Source organism: Oncorhynchus masou, chromosome 31 (genome assembly GCF_036934945.1).
Source record: "Oncorhynchus masou masou isolate Uvic2021 chromosome 31, UVic_Omas_1.1, whole genome shotgun sequence".
NCBI lineage: Eukaryota > Metazoa > Chordata > Actinopteri > Salmoniformes > Salmonidae > Oncorhynchus > Oncorhynchus masou.
This window is the reverse complement of record NC_088242.1, coordinates 50,423,240-50,444,733: the sequence shown is the minus strand read 5'-3', so window position 1 is coordinate 50,444,733 and position 21,494 is coordinate 50,423,240. Positions and strand designations below refer to the sequence as shown.

Sequence of the window (21,494 nt, the reverse complement as noted above, 5' to 3'; positions counted from 1 at the left end):
CTTCCTTGCAATTCCAAAGCACTGACTGTCAAATTACCACACCTATGAGCCAATCTGTTAAACACAGCCATCAGGTGCACAAACACATGATTGCTAAATTGTAGACACACCTATCAGGTTTAAGCACTATAAAAATGCAGCAGGTAGGTTCACCTGCCTTCAACCAAAATGGAAGGACTCAGAAGAAGAGTGAGGGTGAGAGGAGGAGTACACAGAGGAGGAGAAGGAGGTAGAGGCAGAGGCTGAGCCAGAGGTCGAGGAAGACCTGAAGCAGGAGGAGAACGTGCACAAAGAAGAAGAGGACCAAACTTATCAAATGACATTCGTGCAACACTAGTGGACCAAGTTGTGAATCACGGATTGACACTGAGGGAGGCTGGACTGAGAGTTCAGCCAAATCTTAGCAGATATACAGTGGCATCTGTCATAAGGACTTTTCGACAGGAAAACAAGTAAAAGAAGATCTGTCTACAGTTACAGTAATCAGCCTCTTATTTTATGCACCACATCAGCACTTATGACACCCCTTCCTGTGACATTGTACAGTAAGTTACATGTATTATTCTCTACATAGGATTGAGGGTCGGGAACGACAAGGAGGAAGGGGGCCCATATTCACGCAAGAACAAGAGAGAGAGATAATAAACATGGTTTTGGCCAATAATGCTATCAGGCTCAGAACTACAAGCCAACATTATCGGTGACCATGTCATTTTCAATAATGTCCATCAGGTCTCTCAGTCAACATTGGCACACATCCTGAAAAGACATCAGGTTCAAATGAAACAACTTTATCGAGTGCCTTTTGAGCGGAATTCAGAGAGGGTCAAACGGCTGCGGCATGAGTATGTGGAGGTTTGTATTGTTCACTTTAGCACTGTGATGTTGCATACTGCACACATGCCTTTTTACATTGACTGTATAGTAGACCTATCCTCAACTACACAATCTTGTCTTTCACTGTATTTCAGGGAGTTTTGCAGATGGATGCTGAGGAAATCCTGCATGAATTAATATATATTGATGAGGCAGGGTTCAACCTCACAAAAGCAAGGAGAGGCAGAAATATCATTGGCCACAGGGCTATAATCAATGTCCCAGGGCAACGTGGGGGTAAAATCACCCTTTGCCATTTCACAGCACGGGGTTGTCCTCTGTCATGCCAAAATGGGCCCTTACAACACACCTCACATTCTCGCATTTTTGGATCGATTGCACCACATCGTCACAGGAGGTAATGAAATGCACCAGATGCACTAGACGGTCATCTGGGACAATGTGTCATTCCAGCGCTCTGCTTTGGTCCAGAACTGGTTTCAACACCATCCACAGTTGACAGTACTATACCTTCCACCATACTCTCCGTTTCTAAACCCTATCGAAGAGTTGTTCTCTGCATGGCGGTGGAAGGTTTACGATCTCCAGACCCAGGCCCAGGTACTCATTTACATTACATTACATTTAAGTCATTTAGCAGACGCTCTTATCCAGAGCGACTAACAAATTGGTGAATTCACCTTCTGACATCCAGTGGAACAGCCACTTTACAATAGTGCATCTAAATCATTAAGGGGGGTGGTGAGAAGGATTACTTATCCTATCCTAGGTATTCCTTGAAGAGGTGGGGTTTCAGGTGTCTCCGGAAGGTGGTGATTGACTCCGCTGTCCTGGCGTCGTGAGGGAGTTTGTTCCACCATTGGGGGGCCAGAGCAGCGAACAGTTTTGACTGGGCTGAGCGGGAACTGTACTTCCTCAATGGTAGGGAGGCGAGCAGGCCAAAGGTGGATGAACGCAGTGCCCTTGCTTGGGTGTAGGGCCTGATCAGAGCCTGGAGGTACTGCGGTGCCGTTCCCCTCACAGCTCCGTAGGCAAGCACCATGGTCTTGTAGCGGATGCGAGCTTCAACTGGAAGCCAGTGGAGAGAGCGGAGGAGCGGGGTGACGTGAGAGAACTTGGGAAGGTTGAACACCAGACGGGCTGCGGCGTTCTGGATGAGTTGTAGGGGTTTAATGGCACAGGCAGGGAGCCCAGCCAACAGCAAGTTGCAGTAATCCAGACGGGAGATGACAAGTGCCTGGATTAGGACCTGCGCCGCTTCCTGTGTGAGGCAGGGTCGTACTCTGCGGATGTTGTAGAGCATGAACCTACAGGAACGGGCCACCGCCATGATGTTGGTTGAGAACGACAGGGTGTTGTCCAGGATCACGCCAAGGTTCTTAGCGCTCTGGGAGGAGGACACAATGGAGTTGTCAACCGTGATGGCGAGATCATGGAACGGGCAGTCCTTCCCCGGGAGGAAGAGCAGCTCCGTCTTGCCGAGGTTCAGCTTGAGGTGGTGATCCGTCATCCACACTGATATGTCTGCCAGACATGCAGAGATGCGATTCGCCACCTGGTCATCAGAAGGGGGAAAGGAGAAGATTAATTGTGTGTCGTCTGCATAGCAATGATAGGAGAGACCATGTGAGGTTATGACAGAGCCAAGTGACTTGGTGTATAGCGAGAATAGGAGAGGGCCTAGAACAGAGCCCTGGGGGACACCAGTGGTGAGAGCGCGTGGCGAGGAGACAGATTCTCGCCACGCCACCTGGTAGGAGCGACCTGTCAGGTAGGACGCAATCCAAGCGTGGGCCGCGCCGGAGATGCCCAACTCGGAGAGGGTGGAGAGGAGGATCTGATGGTTCACAGTATCGAAGGCAGCCGATAGGTCTAGAAGGATGAGAGCAGAGGAGAGAGAGTTAGCTTTAGCAGTGCGGAGCGCCTCCGTGATACAGAGAAGAGCAGTCTCAGTTGAATGACTAGTCTTGAAACCTGACTGATTTGGATCAAGAAGGTCATTCTGAGAGAGATAGCGGGAGAGCTGGCCAAGGACGGCACGTTCAAGAGTTTTGGAGAGAAAAGAAAGAAGGGATACTGGTCTGTAGTTGTTGACATCGGAGGGATCGAGTGTAGGTTTTTTCAGAAGGGGTGCAACTCTCGCTCTCTTGAAGATGGAAGGGACGTAGCCAGCGGTCAGGGATGAGTTGATGAGCGAGGTGAGGTAAGGGAGAAGGTCCCCGGAAATGGTCTGGAGAAGAGAGGAGGGGATAGGGTCAAGCGGGCAGGTTGTTGGGCGGCCGGCCGTCACAAGAAGCGAGATTTCATCTGGAGAGAGAGGGGAGAAAGAGGTCAGAGCACAGGGTAGGGCAGTGTGAGCAGAACCAGCGGTGTCGTTTGACTTAGCAAACGAGGATCGGATGTCGTCGACCTTCTTTTCAAAATGGTTGACGAAGTCATCTGCAGAGAGGGAGGAGGGGGGAGGGGGAGGAGGAGGATTCAGGAGGGAGGAGAAGGTGGCAAAGAGCTTCCTAGGGTTAGAGGCAGATGCTTGGAATTTAGAGTGGTAGAAAGTGGCTTTAGCAGCAGAGACAGAGGAGGAAAATGTAGAGAGGAGGGAGTGAAAGGATGCCAGGTCCGCAGGGAGGCGAGTTTTCCTCCATTTCCGCTCGGCTGCCCGGAGCTCTGTTCTGTGAGCTCGCAATGAGTCATCGAGCCACGGAGCGGGAGGGGAGGACCGAGCCGGCCTGGAGGATAGGGGACATAGAGAGTCAAAGGATGCAGAAAGGGAAGAGAGGAGGGTTGAGGAGGCAGAATCAGGAGAAAGGTTGGAGAAGGTATGAGCAGAGGGAAGAGATGATAGGATGGAAGAGGAGAGAGTAGCGGGGGAGAGAGAGCGAAGGTTGGGACGGCGCGATACCATCCGAGTAGGGGCAGTGTGGGAAGTGTTGGATGAGAGCGAGAGGGAAAAGGATACAAGGTAGTGGTCGGAGACTTGGAGGGGAGTTGCAATGAGGTTAGTGGAAGAACAGCATCTAGTAAAGATGAGGTCGAGCGTATTGCCTGCCTTGTGAGTAGGGGGGGAAGGTGAGAGGGTGAGAGGGTGAGGTCAAAAGAGGAGAGGAGTGGAAAGAAGGAGGCAGAGAGGAATGAGTCAAAGGTAGACGTGGGGAGGTTAAAGTCGCCCAGGACTGTGAGAGGTGAGCCGTCCTCAGGAAAGGAGCTTATCAAGGCATCAAGCTCATTGATGAACTCTCCGAGGGAACCTGGAGGGCGATAAATGATAAGGATGTTAAGCTTGAAAGGGCTGGTAACTGTGACAGCATGGAATTCAAAGGAGGCGATAGATAGATGGGTAAGGGGAGAGAGAGAGAATGACCACTTGGGAGAGATGAGGATCCCGGTGCCACCACCCCGCTGACCAGAAGCTCTCGGGGTGTGCGAGAACACGTGGGCGGACGAAGAGAGAGCAGTAGGAGTAGCAGTGTTATCTGTGGTGATCCATGTTTCCGTCAGTGCCAGGAAGTCGAGGGACTGGAGGGAGGCATAGGCTGAGATGAACTCTGCCTTGTTGGCCGCAGATCGGCAGTTCCAGAGGCTACCGGAGACCAGGAACTCCACGTGGGTCGTGCGCGCTGGGACCACCAGATTAGGGTGGCCGCGGCCACGCGGTGTGGAGCGTTTGTATGGTCTGTGCAGAGAGGAGAGAACAGGGATAGATAGACACATAGTTGACAGGGTACAGAAGAGGCTACGCTAATGCAAAGGAGATTGGAATGACAGGTGGACTACACGTCTCGAATGTTCAGAAAGTTAAGCTTACGTAGCAAGAATCTTATTGACTAAAATGATTGAAATGATACAGTACTGCTGGAGTAGGCTAGCTGGTAGTGGCTGCGATGTTGACACTGCACTCCTCATTCAGGCCATGGAGGACGCCTGTGACCAAGTCGACGCCGCAGCTGTGCAAGGATGGATTCCACATTCAAGACGGTTCTTCCCGCGTTGTCTTGCTAATGATGATATTGCTTGTGATGTTGATGAAATTCTCTGGCCAGATCCAGCTAGGCAAAGAGATAATGTTAGTATGTTTACTGTAGTATTTTATGTACAATATTGTCCATTTTTTTCAGATTATTTTTTATGTTTGTTGTTGTTATTTACTGTAATTGTAACCTGTACTGGATACAGTATTTTACGTTTGTCTGTTGTTTGCTGAGCTAACAGTGTTATGCACACTACTGTAGTAGCATGAAAACTGGGACATGTTTTGTTGTGATTTTCCATGTTGACATGTTGACTGATTTGGGTATATAGAGAGAAATAAATGATATTTTCCTCAGTCTGCAGCATTGGTCTTGTGTAGTGTTTGTATAGTTGCACTTTCTCTGTGTACTTCATTTACAGTACTCTAATCACTGACAATTAGACTTGCTAAAAGTGTTTTAGGTTGGCAACAGCAGTGTGTAACTGGTTCAAAAAGATTGAAGTCATATGAAATGTGTGTGTTTCGTATGGTAACAAAAAATGGTAACAAAAGTCGTGTATAGTTTTGACAAAAGTGTTCCATTTTTGCAAATGATCTGAAGTGTTGTGCTACTTTGGTGTAGGGTTGTACTAATTGTGTGTAGTGTTTTGACAAACCGGGCCCTGTTATCAAAATTGTGCTTAAACAATTGAAAAAAACGATGTGGCTGAACGTGCGCGCGTGCATATGAATGCATTAATACAAGCATGAGATTGATGGCCCGTCTTTAAAACGGCAGACTTAATGCAGAGATTTCTTTGAGGAAATCTCATTTGAGCCACCACAGAGAGAGTGCTGTTAGGTGCAGAGGCAGTACTGTGAGGGGTAAGAGAAGGATGGATGGAGGGAAACAGAGAGGGATCGAGGGAGGCAGTCTTTCACACAGCAGTCAGTCAGTCAATGTAATCAGTGGACTGGCCTAATCCCTAAAGAAGTGTGTCAGCGCAATCAAGTGTGTGTGTGTGTGTGTGTGTGTGTGTGTGTGTGTGTGTGTGTGTGTGTGTGTGTGTGTGTGTGTGTGTGTGTGTATACGAGAGGAGAAAGAGTGAGGGAGAAAATGTGCGTGTGAATGTGGATAATAACCAAGTGAATGTGTGTACCGGGGGACAGCGCAACACCGTCTATATGGGAATAAGAGGATACAGTAGATGGATAGTAGCCCGCTTGAAAAGTTCCCTCTTCCTCCAGCACTAAATGCTTAAAGGTCCAATGCAGCCGTTTTTATCTCAATATCATATTTACAGTCTACAGTCAATCACGGATTACAATAAGAAAACCAGCCCCGTCGCGGACATCGACGTCTTGCTCCCAGACAAATTAACAACTTCGTTGCTCGCTTTGAGGACAATACAGTGCCACTGACACGGCCCACTATCAAATCCTGTGGGCTCTCCTTCTCCATGGCCAACGTGAGTAAAACATTTTAACGTGTTAACCCTCACACTCACTTCTGTCATCATGAAATGCTTTGAGAGACTAGTAAAAGATCATATCACGTCCACCCGACTTGATACCCTAGACCCAATCCAATTTGCCCCAATAGGTCCACTGACGATGCAATCGCCATCATACTGCACACTGCCCTATCCCATCTGGACAAGAGGAATACCTATGTAAGAATGCTGTTGATTGACTACAGCTCAGCATTTAACACCATAGTACCCTCCAAACTCGTCATTAACCTTGAGAACCTGGGTCCCGGACCCGCCTTGTGCAACTGGGTACTGGACTTTCTGACGGGCCGCCCCCAGGTGGTGAAGGTAGGAAACAACATCTCCACCCCGCTGATCCTCAACACTGGGGCCCCACAAGGGTGCGTTCTCAGCCCTCTCCTGTACTCCCTGTTCACCCAGGGAGTACAGGAAAATAACCTCTCACTCAACGTCAACAAAACAAAGGAGATGATCGTGGACTTCAGGAAACAGCAGAGGGAGCACCCCCCCCCCCCCCCCATCAATATCGACGGGACAGTAGTGGAGAAGGTGGAAAGTTTTAAGTTCCTTGGCGTACACATCATGGACAAACTGAAATGGTCCACCCACACAGACAGCGTGGTGAAGAAGGCGCAACAGCGCCTCTTCAATCTCAGGAGGCTGAAGAAATTTGGCTTGTCACCTAAAACACTCACAAACCTTTACAGATGCACAATCATCCTGTCGGGCTGTATCCCCGCCTGGTACGGCAACTGCACCGCCCTCAACCACAAGTCTCTCCAGAGGGTAGTGTGGTCTGCACAACGCGTCACCGGTGGCAAACTACCTGCCCTCAAGGACACCCACATCACCCGATGTCACAGGAACGCCAAAAAGATAATCAAGGACAACAACCACCCGAGCCACTGCCTGTTGAGAAGTTCTTATTTACAATTGCGACATGGCCAAGATAAAGCAAAGCAGTGCGACAAAAACAACACAGAGTTACACATGGGATAAACAAACATACAATCAATAACACAATAGAAAACTCTCTGTACAGTGTGTGCAAATGTAGTAAGATTAGGGAGGTAAGGCAATAAATAGGCCATAGTGGTGAAATTATTACAATTTATCATTAACACTGGAGTGATAGATGTGCAGATGATGATGTGCAAGTACAGATACTGGGGTTCAAAAGAGCAAAAAAAATAACAATATGGGGATGAGGTAGTTGGGTGGGCTATTTACAGATGGGACCTTAATAAAGGTATCACTAGTCACTTTAAATAACAGCACTTTAATAATGTTTACAGATTATATTACTCATCTCATATGCATATACTGTATTCTATACCATCTACTGCATCTCGCCTATGCCGCTCTGTCATCGCTCATCCATATATTTACATGTACATGTTCTTATTCATCCCTTTACATTGTGTGTATAAGTTAGTTGTTGTGAATGTTAGATTACTTGTTAGATATTACTGCATTGTCGGAACGAGAAGCACAAGCATTTCGCTATCCTCGCATTAACATCTGCTAACCATGTGTAATGTGACCAATACAATTTTATTTGATTTTATTTGATTTCGGGGTAACAATTAAGTACCTTTACAGCGATTGTTTTCAATTAAATGGTCAAAAACAAAAAAGCTTAAGTTCTAAAGCAAAGGGCAATTTCTAAAGCAAGAATTTTGCTAGGACTGTCTAGGAGTGGTCTGAGTGGGGAGGAGAAAACAGAGAGGGGTTTGGAACTATCTTTCTTATTGGTCTATTAACTAATTTACTGCATGGTGATGTCAACATAGATGGCCAAAACTCCATCCCACCAATACAGGCTGAAATTTCAGGTGGTCTTTTCAAACAGCTTTTCCACTAAAATTATTTTTTACAATTTCATAGTATTATTCCAACCTCATAGTGTGGAAACATATATAAAACAAAGCAAAATCCTATTTTGGACTGCACTGGGCCTTTAACACAGGAGGAACGCTGGCCCTGAGGAGGAGAGGAGATGAGGCAGACTGAGCTGAAAGCACCAATAACAGCACCCTTTCTGGCCAATGAGAAAGGTGAAGAAGACAACTCCACCAAGTTTACTAGCAATACTTGACAATAGCCCACATGTTTTATATTTGGTTAGTACACTGGTGCTTGAAGAGAGGTGAAACCACTTAACTCAAATATCTTGTTTAAAGGAATTTTTATGGAAGCTTTTGATTACTCACACCAACAAACACCCTCTCTGAGAGTTATGAGTTCTCTGTACAGGAACAAGCCTCTCCTCCCCTATCCATGTGAGTGACAGTGATGGTGTGTACTCAAAGTACTGAGGTGACAGCCTCCATTCCTGTGAGGGGTCTTTCTGTTTGGGATGGCGCCATATGGGAGGCTCTCCAGTCCCTTGCTTTGATCCCTGGGCTCTGAGGTCTTTCTCTGTCAAAGACTGGAGGAGATGGGCACAAACATGTGGTTGTGTGTGCTGTGATCCCAGGGTTCTGAGGCATCTGTCAAAGACTGAAGGAGGGGATGGGCACACACAAACATGCCCCATTCCTGCCCACCGCCAAGGGAGACGCCATGGCAACCAACGCAAGGAGAATCACAGGGCCTTTTCCATGCATGGCATTCCCTGGCTGGCATCCCTGGCATCCTTTGTCAATTTCTGAAGTCTTATATTTCTATGGTGTTCAGAGCAGAGATAATACAGGATTTAATGTGGAAAAGGCTCCTCACTCCTCCTCCTCTCCTTCTTTCTTTCTCTGTCTCAGAGGCATTCTCTCCATGGTTGTGGTGACTGTGATAGTGTTGTAGCTACTCCGCTTCAAAGTTATTGCTCCCAGTCACAGTGTCTTTCTCCTATGTTGTTTACCACAGTTCTAGAATCAGAATCCTGCCCCAGCTTACAATTAGTTTACAAATCCCACCATTCCAGGCCTGTTGAATCTGAAACTGGAAATGCATCATAAAGGGACAATCGGAACATTCTTCAAACAGCTGCTTGATAATTCCACAATTCCAGCGTTCGTTCAGCACACGGACTTGGCCGAGTTCTGGCACTTCCGAAACAGACAGGTGATTGTTGCAGAGTTGGGAGTCAATGGAATACTCTGTGGGTAGGGCGACTTGTGGAAAAGGGCGAGATGACTCCCTCGCTGGGGGATCCTGAGATCACACACAAAGGCGCAACCTTATGCTCCACTGACGCTTCGTTTGGACCGGTGGCCCTTTCAGAAAAACACCCACTCAAGCAACAGAAGGGTGTTGACTGCTGGTGGGGCTTTTAAATATTGCTTATGGACTTGAGAAGTTATGAAATTGTGAAAGACTTTATGAAATTGTGAAATGTGTCTGGATTTTACTGCTCCCACGCTAACTCCAATCTAGCCTAGTTACTTAAATGCATCAGTGGAGGTTGGTGAGGGGAGGACGGCACATAACGGAGCAAATGGAATGGCATCAAACACATAGAAACCATGTGTTTGATGTATTTAATGCCATTCCACTTACTCCGCTCCTGCCATTACCACGAGCCTATCCTCCCCAATTAAGGTGCCACCAACCTCCTGGGAAATGCATGCAGTTGAAGTTGTTTACATACACCTTAGCCAAATACATTTAAACTCAGTTTTTCACAATTCCTGATATTTAATCCTAGTAAAAATTCCCTGTCTTAGCTCAGTTAGGATCACCACTTTATTTTAAGAATGTGAAATGTCAGAATAATAGTAGAGAGAATGATTTATTTCAGCATTGATTTATTTCATCACATTCCCAGAGGGTCAGAAGTTTACATACACTCAAATAGTATTTGGTAGCATTGCCTTTAAATTGGTTAACTTGGGTCAAAATATTTCAGGGTGCCTTCCACAAGCTTGGTGTCACAGCTGTCGAAAGAAGCGGGCCAAGGTGCAGCGTACATTTTCTTTTATTATAAAAATGACACCAACAAAACAACAAATGAGAACACAACCGTGAAGCTTACAGGGCTAAATGCATCAAACAAAGTTAACTACCCACAATCACAGGTGAGAAAAAGGGCTGCCTAAGTATGGTTCCCAATCAGAGACAACGATAGACAGCTGTCCCTGATTGAAAACAATACCTGGCCAAAACAAAGAAATACAAAACATAGAAAATAGAACGCCCACCCAAATCACACCCTGACCAAACCAAAATAGACATAAAAAAGTCTAATGTCAGGGCGTGACAGTTGGGTGAATTTTGCCTCATTCCTCCTGACAGAGCTGGTGTAACTGAGTCAGGTTTGTTGGCCTCCTTGCTCCCACATGTTTTTTTCAGTTCTGCCCACACATTTTCTATAAGATGAAGGTCAGGGCTTTCTGATGGCAACTCCAATACCTTGACTTTGTTGTCCTTTAGCCATTTTTCCACAACTTCGGAAGTATGCATGGGGTCATTGTCAATTGGAAGACACATTTGCGACCAAGCTTTAGCTTCCTAACTGATGTTGAGATGTTGCTTCAATATATCCACATCACTTTCCTTCTCATGATGCCATCTATTTTGTGAAGTGCACCAGTCCCTCCTGCAACAAAGCACTCCCATGACATGATGCTGCCACCCCCGTGCTTCACGGTTGGGATGGTGTTCTTCGGCTTGCAAGCCTCCCCCTTTTTCCTCAAACATAGCGATGGTCATTATGGCCAAACAGTTCTATTTTTGTTTCATCAGACCACAGGATATTTCTCCAAAAAGTACGATCTTTGTCCCCATGTGCAGTTGCAAACCGTAGTCTGGCTTTTTTATGGCGGTTTTGGAGCAGTGGCTTCTTCCTTGCTGAGTGGCCTTTCAGGTTATGTCGATATAGGACTTGTTTTGCTGTGGATATAGATACATTTGTACCTCTTTCCTCCAGTGTCTTCAGAAGGTCCTTTGCTGTTGTTCTAGGTTTGATTTGCATTTTTCGCACCAAAGTATGTTAATCTCTAGGAAACAAAACGCGTCTCCTTGCTTAGCGGTATGATGGCAGCGTGGTCCCATGGTTTTTATACTTGCGTACTATTGTTTGTACAGATGAATGTGGTAACTTCAGGCATTTAGTAATTGCTCCCAAGGATGAACCAGACTTGTGGAGGTCTACAATTATTTTTCTGAGGTCTTGTCAGATTTCCTTTAATTTTCCCATGATGTCAGCAAAGAGGCACTGAGTTTGAAGGTAGGTCTTGAAATACATCCACAAATTATGTCAATTAGCCTATCAGAAGCTTCTGAAGCCATGACATAATTTTCTGGAATTTTCTAAGCTGTTTAAAGGCACAGTCAACTTAGTGTATGTACATTTCTGACCCACTGGAATTGTGATACAGTGAATTATAAGTGAAATAATCTGTCTGTAAACAATTGTTGGAAAAATAACTTGTGTCATGCACAAAGTAGATGACCTAACCAACTTGCCAAAACTCTAGTTTGTTAACAAGAAATTTGTGGAGTAGTTGAAAAACAAGTTTCAGTGACTCTAACCTAAGTGTATGTAACTTCCGACTTCAACTGTATATTAACCTTACTGAAAAACATCCTAAAATACGATGGAAAGTTGATATATTCACAGCTTGAAATTAAAATGTACGTTTCATTTCAGTTTCACTTTTCTTAGATCTTTTTTTGACAGCAGTAGTGGATGACAATTTAGTATTAAGTATTTTATTAGGATCCCCATTAGCTGTTACCAAGGCAGCATATACTCTTCCTGGGGTCCAAACAGAGATAAAACATTACATCAAACAATGCATTGTGTATTTTACAAATGTACATTATTCCATTACTTTGTTACAATACTACATTGCATTACTAAGAATAATGTGTGGCTGTTTTAGAGCGTGTGTTTTGAGCCCCACAATTTTAACTTAAAAAAAATAGAAATATATATTTTTTCTTTCTTGCTTTTCTTTTGATCCAAAATGCAGGTGTTTGAGCTTAACTCAGTGCTTTCTGTGGTGGTGGGGCAGCCAGCAGAAAATACAGAGTGTAGGGGTTGGTAATGTTCTCTAGTTGCGCCGTGATTGGCTCAGTGTTCTGTCACTCATGGGGACACTACGTCACCGCTAAATCTATGAGCTCGAAAATTCAAGCCCCTTGGGTGCTGCCATAAAGTTACATTAGAAGTGCCCATTCAAGAAGGCTCAATTCATTGGCCACAGATAAAATGAGGTCAAATCACATTATATCAACAGTAGCTTTGATTGGACTGATCATGTAAAAAAAAAAAAAAATTTTTTAGCTAGCAGTCATCATCATGAATCAAGTCGATAATCTACTGGCAAATGCTTTTTAATTCTTGTCATATGAAGATAATTTACTGATAAAACATATTGGTGTTCATCGGCCATTGGCAATAAACATCACACAACAAGTTGGAAATTGCAAATTCAACAATGAGTGGTTTGGAAGGAATCAGTGGCTAACTGCAAGCATTGCAGAGCAATCACTAGCCTGCTATTCAGTGGAGTGGAGTGGGTGTGTGGTCCGAAGACTGGGTTTCAAATCAAATCAAATCAAATTTATTTATATAGCCCTTCGTACATCAGCTGATATCTCAAAGTGCTGTACAGAAACCCAGCCTAAAACCCCAAACAGCAAGCAATGCAGGTGTAGAAGCACGGTGGTTAGGAAAAAGAAAGGCCAAAACCTAGGAAGAAACCTAGAGAGGAACCAGGCTATGTGGGGTGGCCAGTCCTCTTCTGGCTGTGCCGGGTGGAGATTATAACAGAACATGGCCAAGATGTTCAAATGTTCATAAATGACCAGCATGGTTGAATAATAATAAGGCAGAACAGTTGAAACTGGAGCAGCAGCACGGCCAGGTGGACTGGGGACAGCAAGGAGTCATCATGTCAGGTAGTCCTGGGGCATGGTCCTAGGGCTCAGGTCCTCCGAGAGAGAGAAAGAGAGAGAGAAGGAGAGAATTAGACAACGCACACTTAGATTCACACAGGACACTGAATTGGACAGGAGAAGTACTCCAGATATAACAAACTGACCCCAGCCCCACGACACATAAACTACTGCAGCATAAATACTGGAGGCTGAGACAGGAGGGGTCAGGAGACACTGTCCGAGGACACCCCCGGACAGGGCCAAACAGGAAGGATATAACCCCACCCACTTTGCCAAAGCACAGCCCCCACACCACTAGAGGGATATCTTCAACCACCAACTTACCATCCTGAGACAAGGCTGAGTATAGCCCACAAAGATCTCCACCATGGCACAACCCAAGGAGGGGGCGCCAACCCAGACAGGATGACCACATCAGTGAATCAACCCACTCAGGTGACGCACCCCTTCCAGGGAGATCAGAGAGATAGCCCATGTAATGCTTTGTAGGTTAGCAGTAAAACCTTGAAATCAGCCCTTGCTTTGACAGGAAGCCAGTGTAGGGAGGCTAGCACTGGAGTAATGTGATCAAATTTTTTGGTTCTAGTCAGGATTCTAGCAGCCGTATTTTGCACTAACTGAAGTTTATTTAGTGCTTTATCTGGGTAGCCGGAAAGTAGAGCATTGCAGTAGTCTAACCTAGAAGTGACAAAAGCATGGATTAATTTTTCTGCATCATTTTTGGACAGAAAGTTTCTGATTTTTGCAATGTTACGTAGATGGAAAAAAGCTGTCCTTGAAATGGTCTTGATATGTTCTTCAAAAGAGAGATCAGGGTCCAGAGTAACGCCGAGGTCCTTCACAGTTTTATTTGAGATGACTGTACAACCATTAAGATTAATTGTCAGATTCAACAGAAGATCTCTTTGTTTCTTGGGACCTAGAACAAACATCCCTGTTTTGTCCGAGTTTAAAAGTAGAAAGTTTGCAAGCTATCCATTTCCTTATGTCTGAAACACATGCTTCTAGCAAGGGCAATTTTGGGGCTTCACCATGTTTCTTTGAAATGTACAGCTGTGTGTCATCCGCATAGCAGTGAAAGTTAACATTATGTTTTCGAATAACATCCCCAAGAGGTAAAATATATAGTGAAAACAATAGTGGTCCTACAACGGAACCTTGAGGAACACCGACATTTACAGTTGATTTGTCAGAGGACAAACCATTCACAGAGACAAACTGATATCTTTCCAACAGATAAGATCTAAACCAGGCCAGAACTTGTCCGTGTAGACCAATTTGGGTTTCAAATCTCTCCAAAGAATGTGGTGATCGATGGTATCAAAAGCAGCACTAAGGTCTAGGAGCACGAGGACAGATGCAGAGCCTCGGTCCGATGCCATTAAAATGTAATTTACCACCTTCAGAAGTGCTGTCTCAGTGCTATGATGGGGTCTAAAACCAGACTGAAGCATTTCGTATACATTGTTTGTCTTCAGGAAGGCAGTGAGTTGCTGCGCAACAGCCTTTTCTAAACTTTTTGAGAGGAATGGAAGATTTGATATAGGCCGATAGTTTTTTATATTTTCTGGGTCAAGGTTTAAGGGTCTCTTTTACAAGATTAAAATGATAAACATTTAACATTGGCCTTGCTGTCAATCCAGCATGATTTCTGCCACGCTCAAAACAACTTGAAACTCGGAACTGGGAAATCTGACAAGACAATTGGGACCACGGGAAAAAAATAGCTCCGACTGGGAAAATACCTTTTGAACGGTCATCCAACTCAGAATTGTAAGTTGGGAGCTCAGGTCTCATTCTAGAGCTAAGATCTGAAGATCACTGACGTTATCATGATTTGATCTTGTTTTTTTCCCAGAGTTCCCAGTTGTCTTGAAAACACCATAAATCCAGATAATGCCAGAATTTGATGTCAAAGTCTGATGACAAAATTTGCCCACAAAGGACCACCGTGCCACCTTCCTGTTCAAGTGAGCACTCACAAGGTGAGTCCACAAATGTCTTGCATGCTGCTGCATGCTGCTGCATGCTGCTGCATAAATTATGTAATATGCCAGGGAGTGTCACGACTTCTGCCGAAGTCGTTGCCTCTCCTTGTTCGGGCGGTGCTCGGCGTTCGACGTCACCGGTCTTCTAGCCATCATTGATCCATTTTCATTTTCCATTGGTTTTGTCTTGTCTTCCCACACACCTGTTTTCAATCCCATTAATTACCTGTTGTGTATTTAACCCTCTGTTTCCCCTCATGTCTTTGTCAGAGATTGTTTTATTGTCAGTGTAGTTTTATGTTGTATAGGTGCGCGTCGGGTCCTCGTACCCATGTTTGTTTATGTATATACCTTTTAGTGTTATGGAGCATGTTACGTGGACTTTATTAAAAGACTCCATTTTACACTCCGTTTGACTCTCCTGCGCCTGACTTCCCTGCCACCTATACACCTATGCCTGACAGGGAGATATGTATACTGTAGCTAAGAAAGGAATACTAAGTGTATGTTGTGTAGTAAGCTGTTAGTAGTCCATGTGCCTTACCCTAAGAATTTTGTCTATTTTCATCTCTTAATTTTGCCTGTTGTTCTGACTTGGTGGTGCACATGTAACCTATAACCTGTTTTAGAGAAATGTAATCATATAATATTGTAATTTCATCGTCTGCTTATATGCCCCCTTTACTTTTCCTACGGTTCCGATTTGGTGTACAGGGAGAATACTGTAAGAACAGCCCATGTTCTGAATTCTGTACATTTCAGAAGTGCTGAACAAATACTTATATTGACCAAGTCCGTCCTTGCTTGCTCATTAATGTCTTAATCAAATGATGGATTGCCTCTTATCCGCTTGTTGTCCCCTTATGCCATAGTTTGTACATCTCAATTGTCATCCGAAACCACATTTGTTGAAGCAAGTCAACCATATCAGCTATGTTTTTTTAAAGGCAGTAAATGAGGCTGAATGAACTGTTTCACTGCCGGACAAGGCCCTGCTGGTAGCCAGGTGTAGCAGTGGTAAGGTGTTGGGACTGCTGTTGGGACCCTGCTGTTGTGACAGCTTTATGTAGGACCTAACAGTTTGTGGGCACTGTTTGTCACCGTTATAGTGCAATTAATGTATTGTTTAGTGTTTAGTGTTATGTAGTGGCTTTTCTGGCATGCATCGTCCCCCAACAAATGTTGTTTGCTCACCAAGATTTACATGCTAAAATCACCACTGTGTGTTTGTCTCTTCACAGTCTGCGTTGTGAGGTGTTGTTTTAAATCAGATTTCACTGCTTGCTTGAGTTATCTGAGGTGGAAGAGAGTTCCATGGAGACATGGCTCTATATCAATGACAAAGCCATCGATCATGAGACACCATTCATCACTATGTGAAGACTCAATAGCGCATTGAAGTCAAATGAAGTCAGTTAAGATGGTGTCTCATGGAGAAATAACATGCGCAGTTTGAGCTACTCCGGGAAGTGACGTTGCAGGCTAGCTAAGTGCTGACCCCTCTCATCGAGTAACCCAAGTTGAAGGTCGACCGGGGTACTGCAGGCTGTCATTAGCAACTAAATTATCCTTATAACATCTTCTGTGTGCAGTTTGAAAACAATCAGTTCAAGGAAAAGTATTTGGTGCATTAGAAGCAATTATTGGTACCATGATTGTCTTCCAAAAAAATGTTTTATTTACAAAAAGATTGCCATTTTTCCATTCTCTATAAGAGGGATCCGGTTTTCTGCTGACAGTGCCGTTGTCACGCCCTGGTCTTAGTATTTTGTGTTTTCTTTATCTATTTGGTCAGGCCAGGGTGTGACATGGGTTTTTGTATGTGGTGTGTTTTGTCTTGGGGTTTTTTCACATGTATTGGGATGGTAGCTTAGTGGGGTGTTCTAGGTGAATCTATGGCTGTCTGAAGTGGTTCTCAATCCGAGGCAGGTGTTTATCGTTGTCTCTGATTGGGAACCATATTTAGGCAGCCATATTCTTTGAGTGTTTCGTGGGTGATTGTCCCTGTTCTGTGTTAGTTTACACCAGTATAGGCTGTTTCGGTTTTCGGTTATTGGTTTGTAGTGTTTGTGTTTAGTGTGTTTTTTCATTAAACATGAATCTCAATAGCCATGCCGCATTTTGGTCCGACTCTCCTTCCCCTATAGAAAACCATTACAGCCGTGGAGAGGGGGAGTCAATCTGCCCTGCTCTATATGGTACTGTGCATTCCGTAGCCTCTGTTCTGGACATGGGGACTGTATAGAGACCTATGGTGGCCGTGGCATGTCTTGTGGGGTATGTATGAGTGTCTGAGCTGTGTGTTAACCGATTGAACAGACAGTTTGGAACTTTTAACATGTCATTACTTCTCTCAAAGACCAGTAGAGTTGCAGTCAATCTCTCCTCTACTTTGAACCAAGGGAGATTGATGTGCATGTTATTGATATTAGGTGTCTGTGTACATTTAAGGGTCAGACATTCTTCCCTGTTCTGGGCCAACGGTAATTTGCCTACATGTCCTTTTTTAGCAGCACTTGACCATATAACTGGGCAGTCGTCCAGGTATGATAAAACTAGGGCCCTATAGGACTTGTTTGGTCGAGTGTGATGTCAAGAAAGCAGAGCAAAGCTTTATTACGGACAGATCTCACCCCATTTTAGCAACCATTGATTGAATCAATATGTTTTGACCATGTCAGCTGACAATCTAGGTTCAAACAAAGCAGTTGTCTCAACTTGCTCAATTGCCATATTATTAATTACTAGATTTAGGTTTAGGGGTTTAGGGTTAAGTGAATGATTTGTCCAAAATACAATGCTTTTAGATTTTTATATATTTAGGACTAACTTATTACTAGCCACGCATTCTAAAACTGACTATGGCTCTTTGTTAAGGGTTGCTGTCATTTTACTTGCTGTGGTAGCTGACGTGTATAATATTGAGTCATCAGTGTACAGTCGTGGAAAAAAGTTGAATGACAGAAATATTGATTTAAAAAAAATGTATTTTATTAATTGCAAGTCCCTCTTTGCCATGCAAATGAACTGAATCCCAACAAAACATTTCCACTGCATTTCAGCCATGCCACAAAAGGACCAGCTGACATCATGTCACTGACTCTCTCGTTAACACAGGCGTGAGTGTTGACAAGGCTGGAGATCACTCTGTAATGCTGATTGAGTTGGAATAACAGACTGGAAGCTTCAAAAGGAGGGTGGTGCTTGGAATCATTGTTCTTCATCTGTCAACCATGGTTACCTGCAAGGAAACACATGCCGTCATCATTGCTTTGCACAAAAAAGGCTTCACAGGCAAGGACATTGCTGCCAGTAAGATTGCACCTAAATCAACCATTTATCGTATCATCAAGAACTTCAAGAAGAGTGGTTCAATTGTTGTGAAGAAGGCTTCAGGGCGCCCAAGAAAGTCCAGCAAGTGCCAGGACCGTCTCCCAAAGTTGCTTCAGCTGCGGGATCGGGGCACCACCAGTACAGAGCTTGCTCAGGAATGGCAGCAGGCAGCTGTGAGTGCATCTGCACGCACAGTGAGGCGAAGACTTTGAGGATGGCCTGGTGTCAAGAAGGGGCAGCAAACAAGCCACTTCTCTACAGGAAAAACATCAGGGACAGACTGATATTCTGCAAAAGGCACAAGGATTAGACTGCTGAGGACTGGGGTTAAGTCATTTTCTCTGATGAATCCCATTTCCAATTGTTTGGGGCATCTGGAAAAAAGCTTGTCCGGAGAAGCCATCAGTCCTGTGTCATGCCAACAGTGAAGCATCCTGAGACCATTCATGTGTGGGGTTGCTTCTCAGCCAAGGGATTGGGCTCACTAACAATTTTACCTAAGAACACAGCCATGAATAAAGAATGGAACCAACACATCCTCCGAGAGCAACTTCTCCCAACCATCCAGGAACAGTTTTGTGACGAACAATGCCTTTTCCAGCATGATGGAGCACATAAAGGCAAAAGTGAGAACTAAGTGGCTCGGGAAACAAAACATCGATATTTTGGATCCGTGGCCAGGAAACTCCCCAGACTTTAATCCCATTGAGAAGTTGTGGTCAATCCTCAAGAGGTGGGTGGACAAACAGAAACCCACAAACTCCAAGCATTGATTATGCAAGAATGGGCTGCCATCAGTCAAGATGTGGCCCAGAAGTTAATTAACAGCATGCCAGGGCAGATTGCAGAGGTCTTGAAAAAGAAGGGTCAACACTGCAAATATTGACTCTTTGCATCAACTTCATGTAATTGTCAATAAAAGCCTTTGACACTTATGAAATGCTTGTAATTATACTTCAGTATTCCATAGTAATATCTGAAGACACTGAAGCAGCAAACTTTGTGAAAATTAATGTGTCATTCTCAAAACTTTTGGCCACGACTGTACATGGACACACAGGCTTTATTCAAGGCTAGTTGTAGGTCATTTGTAAAAAATAAAGAACAGTAGAGGGCCAAGACAGCTGCCTTGAGGTATATCACACTATATCTGGTTTACGTTAGAGGCTTCTATTATAGAAAACCCTCTGTGTTCTATTAGATTAGGTACCTCTCAATCCACAATATGGCATAGGATGTATAGCCATAACACATGTTTTTTTCAGCAACAGATTATGATCAATAATATCAAAATCTGCTCTGAAGTCTAACAATACAGCTCTCACAACCTTCTTTTTATCAATTTATTTCAGCCAATCATCAGTCATTCGTGTCAGTGCCGTAAATGTTAATTGCCCTTCCCTATAAGCATGATTAAAGTCTGTTGTTAATCTGTTTACAGTGAAATAACATTGTATCTGGTCAAACACAATTTTTTTCCCCCAAATGTTTACTTAGGGCCAGTAGCAGGCTGATTGGTTGGCTGGAAAGGGTGTTTTGACACTCTTGGGTAGTGGAATGACTTTTGCTTCCCTCAAGATCTGTGGGGAAACATATTCTATCTAAGCCTAGAGGAAAATATGGCAAATAAGAGTGGCAATATACACTACCGGTTAAAAGTTTTAGAACATCTACTCATTCAAGAGTCCTTCATTTCTACACTGTATAATAATAGTGAAACATCAAAACTATGAAATAACACATATGGAATCAAAAAAGTGTTAAACAAATGAAGTGTGCAAAGCTGTTATCAAGGCAAAGGATGGCTATTTGAAGAATCTCAAGTATACATATTTTTTTTATTTAACCCTTTTATGTTTACTGCATTATTCCATATGTGTTATTTCATAGTTTAAGTCTTCACTATTATTCTACAATGTAGAAAATAGTCAAATTAAAGAAAAACCCTTGAATGAGTAGGTGTTCTAAAACCTCTGACCGATAGTGTAGTTCGCTACCATCCTCAGTAATTTTCCATCCAAGTTGTCAGAACCAGGTGGTTTGTCATTATTGATAAACAGCAATACTTTTTTTTCACCTCCACACTCACTTTACAGAATTCAAAATTACTATGCTTGTCTTTCATTATTTGGTCAGTTATGCATGAATATGAAGAATGAGAGTTTGTTGTTGGCATGCCATGCTTAAGTTTGCTAATCTTGCCAATGAAAAGTCATTAAAGTAGTTGGCAATATCAGATGGTTTTGTGATCAATTCATAGTACGTTTGCCAGCTGTGCAGACGAACTTAATTACTTTTCCTTTTTCCTTCAACTATACAATTAAAAAAAATCCTCAAATTCCTCCCTTAATGACAAGAACATTGTATAACTCTGTCATTGTAAACATGTTTAACTACCTAAGGTGTCACACTTTCCCAGTGAGAGGTAAGAGTTATCCCCAGTTAGCTAGCACCTAGTGGGATAAGAGATTTAACAAGCACATGCTTCTCTGTTTTAACGAGACTGATGTAGATTTCAAAAGGTGTGTGTGTATATATGTTTGTGGAGAAGGGTCTTTGTTAGGATACTGTATGAGTATCTGGGAGAGGAGGGAGACTTGGAAGACGGTAGGAAGGCGGTTTTCATCAACTATTCTGTTTCATTTCTCAGCACAAGTTCAGAGCGTTCCCCGCTCACGACACAATTTACACCGGTTCCAATTAAAAGTGTGGTAGGATGGGATTCCCACCTTTGATGAAAACAAACAAGTGTGTGGATCTCACCTCTGTGTGATGTGCATATTTTATTTTACCTTTATTTAACTAGGCAAGTCAGTTATTAAGAACAAATTCTTATTTACAATGACAGCCCACTGTTCCCCAGTAGGCAAACTGCCTTTTTCAGGGGTAGAATGACAGATGTTGTCACGGACTCCAACCCAAGATGGCTCCCCTTCCGGTTCGGGTGGCGCTCCGTGGTCATCGTCACAGGCCTACTAGCTGCCACTGATTCTTTCCTCCCCCTCCTTATGTGTTTATTGGTTACACCTGTTATGAGTTTGTGGTAATTAGTTG

General features: G+C 44.0%; 1 protein-coding gene across 2 annotated transcripts in view; it reads right to left on the bottom strand.

Moving 5' to 3' along the window:
* Window positions 1-11,909: 11,909 nt before the first annotated feature.
* LOC135525225 (calcium-independent phospholipase A2-gamma-like) overlaps window positions 11,910-21,494 on the bottom strand; it is a 55,028-nt gene continuing 45,443 nt past the window's right edge. Inside the window, exon 6 of one of the 2 annotated variants that reach the window (XM_064952950.1) lies at window positions 11,910-13,152. In XM_064952950.1, coding sequence (XP_064809022.1) covers window positions 13,146-13,152 — 7 coding nt within the window. In that variant the 3' untranslated portion in view covers window positions 11,910-13,145. Of the gene's footprint in view, window positions 13,153-18,085; window positions 18,349-21,494 lie in introns of those variants that run through there. The other variant, XM_064952951.1, reaches the window with a different exon arrangement.